The sequence below is a fragment of the Lycium ferocissimum genome, chromosome 12 (genome assembly GCF_029784015.1).
Source record: "Lycium ferocissimum isolate CSIRO_LF1 chromosome 12, AGI_CSIRO_Lferr_CH_V1, whole genome shotgun sequence".
NCBI classification, from domain to species: domain Eukaryota; kingdom Viridiplantae; phylum Streptophyta; class Magnoliopsida; order Solanales; family Solanaceae; genus Lycium; species Lycium ferocissimum.
This window is the reverse complement of record NC_081353.1, coordinates 11,311,308-11,319,251: the sequence shown is the minus strand read 5'-3', so window position 1 is coordinate 11,319,251 and position 7,944 is coordinate 11,311,308. Positions and strand designations below refer to the sequence as shown.

The following is a 7,944-nucleotide window of genomic DNA, read 5'->3' as shown; positions in this document are numbered from 1 at the left end:
GGAATTGGCTGCCGTGGTTTTTGCTTTAAAGATTTGGCATCATTACTTGTATGGTGAGCACTGTGATGTCTTCACTGATCACAAGAGCTTACAATATCTTCAAGAAGCGAGAGTTGAATCTCAGATAGAGGAAATGGTTAGAATTGTTGAATGATTACGACTTGAACATCTTGTATCATCCCGGTAAAGCGAATGTTGTTGTTGATGCTTTGAACCGAATGTCTATGGATATGCTAGCATATTTGCATGCTCAAGATATGCCGGTGGGCAGGGAAATTTGAAAACTTGATAGTCTGGGAGTCCGACTTCATGAAACTGAGGATGGAGAGTTAGTGGGAATCACGCAAGTGCAATATGATATTGTTGAGAGAATTAAGTCCAAGCAATATGAAGATGGACTTCTTATGAAACTGGGAGATGGAGTGGAAAGGGGTGAGTACTCTGCATTCACCGTTGGAGCGGATGACAGTGTTCTAAGATTGTAAAGGTGCTTATATGTCCCTGATGTTGATGGTCTCTGACAAAAGTTGAAGGTAGAAGCGCATAGTTCTACATAATCTGTGCATTTGGGATCCATCAAGATGTATAAAGATTTAAAGCAACACTATTGGTGGAAGATCATGAAGATAGATATCTCCAACTTTGTGCCTTAGTGCTTGAACTGTCAGCAAGTCTACTCATTTTCTTTCGGTGAAAACAACGGATACCGTGGCGCATTACACCATGTTGTATTTAAAGAAAATCATTATATTTCATGGGATTCTGACATCCATCAAGTCTAACAGAGGTATGCAATTCACTGCTTATTTCTGGATATCGTTCCAAGAAGGTTTGGGAACTCGAGTGACTTGAGCACTGCCTTTCATCCTCTGATAGACGGGCAGGCAGAGAGAACGATACAAACTCTGGAAGATATGTTGTGAGCATGTGCAATTGACTTTGGAAGTAATTGTGATAAGCATCTATCTCTTGTGGAGTCTGTGTACAACAATAGTTATCAATCCAGTATTCAGATGGTTCCATATGAAGCACTTTATGGGAGACATTGTAGATCTCCAATTGGGTGGTTTGAACCCATCGAAGTAGAATTGTTAGGCCCTGACTCAGTGCATGAAGCATTCGAGAAAATGAACCTCATTGTGCAACGACTCAAGACAACTCAGAGTCGACAGAAGTCTTATACGGATATGAGGCGTCGCGAGCTAGAGGTTGATGTTGGCTACAAGGTCTTCTTGAAAGTGTCTCCAATGAAGGGAGTGGTGCGGTTTGGCAGAAAGTATAAGCTTAGCCCTCATTTTATTAGCCCTTATGAGATTGTCAGGAGAATTGGGAAGGTGTCCTACGAATTGAAGATACCGTCTGAGATGTCCATGGTGCATCCTGTGTTTCATATTTTGATTTTGAGATTGTATAAACCTGATCCTTCTCATGTATTGATTCATAAAGTGATTGAAGTCAACGAAGGGTTGTCTTATGAAGAGGAACCTGTTCAAATCCTAGATCGACAAGTTAGAAGATTGAGGACGAAAGATGTAGCTTCGGTGAAAGTCCTGTGGCGAAATAATAATACTGAAGAAGCAACTTGGGCAGCAGAGGAGGACATGAAAAATATACCCTCACCTATTTCCTATTGTAGGTATGTGTTGAACCTTCTGATTATTGAATCCTTGCGAAGCTGTAGATTAAAAAGTGTGTATTCCTTCATCTGTGTTCTGGCTCAAATAATTTGGTATGGGGGATCCATGTGAGGACCATGTCATTTCTTTGGGTGGTTGGTGGTTATGAGGTATTTGGGGATAGATTTTCTTGCAAAGGAACTATAGAAATTCTGGGAAATTTAAGTCTTAGTGAAGATCTTAGGCCATGACTTTCATTCATGGATGAATGATCCTAAGGGGAGATAATGTAACACTCCATGAATCTGAGTTGAGTTTGAAAGTGTTTAATGGGTGTTAATATGGAATTTTAGTTATATGATTTCCTTCGGGATGGAATTGGATGCAAGATAGTCATTTTGAAGTCAAACCATACAGTGAAGTTCGTAAGAGTTCTTAAACTCGTCTAAGTTTCGGTAGGTCTGACTTATAGGCCAATTAAGTGAACAGCGGTTGACAATTTGAGAAAACTTAAAACATGAAAGTTGTATATCTTTGAAATACCTTTCCAATGATAGAAGGTGTAGCTCAAACGGAGCTGTGCGTAAAAAGTTATCACCATTTTTCTGAAAGGTCACAGAGCAGTTCGTTGGACCGATATGTGTTACACCCCGTAGTTTTGAATGTTGTGATTCGTTAGGTATTGGTTATTTTAAGTACGGATGTAGGAGTTACCTCCAAGGATATACGAGATTATATGCGCTTATCTTATGGTTATGAGGGTTTAAGTTCATATAATAAGCTACGGAAGGATTGGAGGGCAAGTGAATCAAGGAAATTAAGTTTGTTGGACTTTGGAGAAAATTTGAGGGGCAATTTTGTTCCAACTTGGAGAAAGAATATCTTTTAGTATATGAGGAGTTTTGAAGCAAAACAAAAGCCTAAATTGAAGTTCATGAAGTCTAGTTTTCAACGCAACAAACCGCTCGTCGATAGGACATCGGAGTAGAGAGTTATGGACGTTACAAGTTAGGCCGTCAGAGCAGAAATTAACCGTTCGCGAACATGACCAAAGGGCCGCGAATGCGAAGAGGAGAAGGGATTAACCCTTCGCAAACGCGACCGAAGGCCGCAAACGCGAAGGGTATATTTTAAGTCGGTGGAAACCGACTTAAACACCCTATATAAGGGGCAAACCCCCTCATTTTCACCTAAAAATATTTCCCAAATCTCAGCAAACATATAGGGGTGAGCGTATATCATAAAGTTGAGGGTTTGTGAGTGATTTCAAGTGGCGGAATATTAAATCAAGGCTCGGGTAACGTGTAATTGTGATTATAGTATCGTTTTGCGGTGGATTTCTGCTTGGATTCAAAGCAAATATTGAAGATCTTGCGGATCTAGTGAGAATAAGGTATGAATCTCTTCTTGTTGATATTGATTTCGGTTTACTTACGAAGTTAAAAGTATTAAATAGTCGTATAACGAATTAGTTGGTTGAGAAATTGGGTAAACATCATGTGGGATGTTTTATGGAGTATATTGATATTGATAATGATGTTGTTGATGTTGGTATTGGTATTGTTGTTATTGGTTGTAGGTATTGTAAATTCGAGCTAGGGATATAAACAGGAGAGATGCTGCCCGAATTTCAGCAGATTCAAAAATGATTTCATTTGAAGGCTTAAGACAAGTATATGACGATAAGCCTAATAATAGTATAACTGATTTTATATGTAGATTGCGAGACCGGAAGTAGGTTGGAATGTCGAGAAGTGAACTTCCAAGTATGTTAAGGCTATTCCTCTTTCTTTCTAAAGGCATGATTCTTTTCCTATGAATGCATACACGACTTCCATGATACCCTTATTTCCGAAAATACTAGCAGTTCATGATTCTCAAAATCCTTATGATGCTAAAGACGAACGTTTTCTATAATGACTATGATGATGATTGTGGTTATCCCATTTCTGGAGATTCCAAAGTTATGGTTTTAATGTCATTATGAGATTACTGAGCTGGTTTCAAGATTATTGATTATATTTGTTGATGTTAATCTCATCTTATGATTTTGTTCTTTCAAGGTGAGATATATGCATGATGATAATTCCATAATGAAAATCGGAGGTTACCGACCTTATGTCACTCCAACTGAGTAGTGGCATTTATTGGGCTCTCATGCATGCTATTTACATTGTGCATATGTATATAATATATTTATGGACCGGACGGTACGTTCCTCGGCACTAACATATGATATTTATGGATCGGTCCGTACGTTTCTCAGCACTAACACATGATATTTATGGATCAGGTCGTACGTTCCTTGGCACTAACATGTATGGATCGGTCTAGACGTTTCGCAGCTCTATATTTATGGATTGGGTTGTTCGTTCCACAACACTAACATTTATGGATCGGGTTGCACGTTCCGCAACACTAACACTAACACTTATATATATATATATATGTGTGTGTGTGTGTGTGTGTGTGTGTGTGTGCGCGCGCGCGCGCTTACTTACATATGATTTTTAAGATGTACAGGTTATCTCTCTTATTCCATGTTACCTTTCATATCTATATTATGTTGTTATTCATGCCTTACATACTCAATACATTGCTCGTACTGACGTCCTTTTGTTATGGATGCTGCGTTCACTGCCCGAGTTCGTAGTCGGGCCGGCCGGCCCGGCGCGATAGGATAACCACTCACCGGTCGGTGCGCTCCACTTGGTTCGGAGTTGCAGTTTCTTTTGTTATGCAATTTTGATTTGTACATATGAGTATGACGAGGCCTTGTCCCGTCCCCTCCACAGTTTATATTCCATAGAGGTCTGTAAACAGTTGTACGTAGTTAGAAAGTTATATAGTCTTATCGGCTCTTATTTTTGTCATACAGCATATGTAGCGGCCTAGCCGGCTTGCACCGTTATCGTCTACACATATATGTATACGTTAGTTGAAGTTCTTGGCGCAGAGTTTGTTATGTTGTTTTTACAGAAGTGTATAATTCAGTTAAAAGTCATATATGGGCCACCATAATGTTCAGTGAGTTTCAGGTACGAAGGTAGGAGTGCTTGATCAGAAGATGTCGAGCACTCATCACGACTCCTCAGTTTGGGGCGTGACAATATGCCTCGCGGATCGCATTATGGGTCGCATTTCCCATTATGCGACGCATTTATTGGTTGCGTTTTCACCCAAAATTGTCAGGTGTTCTAATCTTGATATGCGTTTGGAAGTGTGTTCACACTTGGCCACCTGCGACGCATAACCAACTGCAGAATGGCCCCGTTTGTATAGAAACCCCAGGACGTGATCTTTTCTTAACTCTTTCATCCTACTTCGTTTTGGACAGTTTTTTGAGAGGAAAGAACCCTAAAGCTTCCACAAAACATCTAAGGTAAATTCTTGATAAATTCCCATCATTGCTACATCAATCTAACATCAAAATCACTACTCTTTGACACTAGTTCATCTTCCCAAACCCTAGATTCTTGAAAACTAAAGGAAAGAAGAAGAGAGGGGCGTTGGAATTTCATCAAAAGGTAAGACTTCTGATTTTTTTTTATGAAATTATTATTGAATTTTGAACTAGTTTAGAGCAAACTAAGAGGTTATAATCCACCAATGATTCCCATAAGATTCAAGAACAAGATTTAAGGCTTAGAAAAAGCCCTAGTTTCGAAATTTCAAGAAAACTTGAAGAAACGATTAAAGTTCTAATCTTTCTCATATAAAACAATTGTAGTGTGATTGTTGAACCTTGGGAATTATGTGTGAGCGGAATTTGATATATGTATGCGTTTTGAAAATCTTTTTTGAAGCATGAAAACTTTATTGAAACGTATTAAAGTATGTTCTACTTGTTCTATGCGTGTGGATGAATACATGTGTCTTGGAATCCTTCTTTGGAATATGCATATCACTGGAAACTCTTGTTCTGGTGGTTCTTCTTTCAAATTTATTTTTGGAATGTGAGATGATTTTGAATAAGGTCATGTACGTGTAGGGTCAAGCCCGCATTGAACCTTAAATGAATTAAACTATCATAATGAACACGTTTTGCCCATTATGGGATGATTGAATTTATTTCTAAAAGAATAAAGTTTTAAATGTGTTGTGCCTTGAATGGATGTTCTTGAACGTACATTGAATAGGTGATTTGAATATGATTTCTAAATCGAATGTGTCATGAAATACCTCTATTGTGAGAAGATGGTTTGAGAAGTGAATTCAGTTGTAAGCCACGATTGATGATCCAATTATATGCAATGATTGTAATTATTTGTGTTTGGGCCTGTGCGGTCAAGTTGTGCTAGTCCAGAAGATGATTAGTCAATATGGATCCTAACGTATCGATATGAGAATTGCTTTGTCAGTCCAGAGGATGATTGATCTCCGAGGCATGTAGCCCAGTGCATCTATTGATGTGCTAGTCTAGAGGACGATTAGCCTCCGTGGTTTCTTAGCTCGGAGTATCGAGTGGTTGATATTATTGGTTGCCTGTGAGTGGCTTGTGGTGATATTGAATTTCTAAGTGAAATACTTGACACGGTAAACGGTAATGACTTAACTTGATGTATTCTTCGTGTTACACCTCCCGTTTTGTGGCAAGGAGATTTTTGGCTTATTGGTGGTTTGTACCTTCGGTTCGGTAATCCACACCAGAGCTTTGGACATGAGATATTTTACTTTGTATGTGTACAGGAGTATAAGTATGCATTCTTGACATTACGAGGGAATTAGAAGTGAAACGAATCGAATCGGAGCAAAACGGAGCAGTTCAGAAAACTGCTGAAACCAGTCAGCGTCGACGACCCAAGGGACGACCGTCGATGAGCCGTCATCTGGCAGCGTCGACGAGGTTCTGTATTTAGACATCTTAGGCAGCTGTTCAACGGGGCATGTCGACGGACCGTCGACACGTCGACGAGCCATCGACCCTGCTCGTCAACCTGCGGATCTGGAACTTTCCAGCCCTGGTTATAAATATAAGATCCCACGTTTTTATTTCATTATTTTCACAAAAACAGATCCTATATCTCTCTAAAACCCTCCCTCTATTTTCTACAACAAATCTATACCAATTAACCAAGTTCAAAAGTAAAGACTAAGAGATTCATGTACTAGGAAGCCTATTAGGGTTTGTGAAGAGTAAGGATTTCTTTGGCATGCAAGTGGGGGATTTCATTCTAATGGAGTAGAGTGAATCAAGGCTTATTCCCAAGTGATTAAGGTGAGTTTTATGTTTATTTCATATTAGTGAGAGTATTGAGGGGTTGAAAGACTTGGATTATGGAAAGGAGTAGAATATGGAGTGCAATTATGAAATTAGTAATATTCTTGAATCATAGTTCTTGATATGTAATGAGTATAACCTTGCTGTGAATAGTATTAAAGATGTTATAGAGGCCTTGTATGAGGGTGGATACGGTATGGTGCCATAGCTAGATTTTGAAGGGTTTTGATAAGGAATGATGAGGATTTAACAATGTCTAGCTTGATGAAGCTATTGATTAAAATATTGTGGGTGTTGTTATTGATGTTGGGAGTTGCTTATTATGTGGAAGAAGTCATCGCAATAAAGGAGATGTTACCCAATTTTCGTTAGCTCTACCTTAAGCTTAAGTATGTTTTCGATTATCTAATTTTAGTACGAACTCTCTTGAATGTAGAAACGTGAATATTGGAGGGAAGCGTTCAAGTGATAAAGTTAGCAAAACTTAAAGTTATGTAAGGCTAGTCCTTTCTTTTCTTAAGGCATGATTCCTATGACACGACTTCCTTTATCTTTCCATGAATTTCTTACCTCCCGGAAAATATGAGTTGATGTTTATAAAGAGCTTCCTATGAGATAAAGATAAGAGATATGTCATGAGCATGATAACGATAATGATGAGTCTGCGCCTAGAGATCCAAAAGCTTATGATATGTCATTTCCACAAAGCTAATGTTCCTTGTACGATTATTTGATGTTATTCATTGTTGCTAGACCCACCTTAAAATGCTAGTTCCTTCAAGGTGAAGCATGATGATTATGATTACTCCAAAATGGACTCGGGGGTTCTCGACCTTACGTCACCCTGATAGAGTTATAGTTGTCTTTAAGCTCTTATGCATGCTTTACGAGATATATATGATGACGAGATTCCACCGTGCCTAGAAGGCCGGACATGTCACCGCGAAGGCGGGCTGCATACGATTCCACCGTGCCTAGATGGCCGGACATGTCACCGCTAATGCGGGCTACTTATGATTACACCGTCCCTAGAGAGCTGGACATGACACCACTAGTGGGCGGCGTACGATGGTTACCCGGACGCAGGTTAACGATGATGATATATGT

General features: G+C 39.2%; 1 protein-coding gene across 1 annotated transcript; it reads left to right on the top strand.

Moving 5' to 3' along the window:
• The first annotated feature begins 1,013 nt into the window (after positions 1 to 1,013).
• LOC132039057 (uncharacterized) lies at positions 1,014 to 1,748 on the top strand. The gene has a single exon (XM_059429606.1). The coding sequence runs from the start codon at positions 1,014 to 1,016 to the stop codon at positions 1,746 to 1,748; it is 735 nt and encodes a 244-aa protein (XP_059285589.1).
• Positions 1,749 to 7,944: the final 6,196 nt, after the last annotated feature.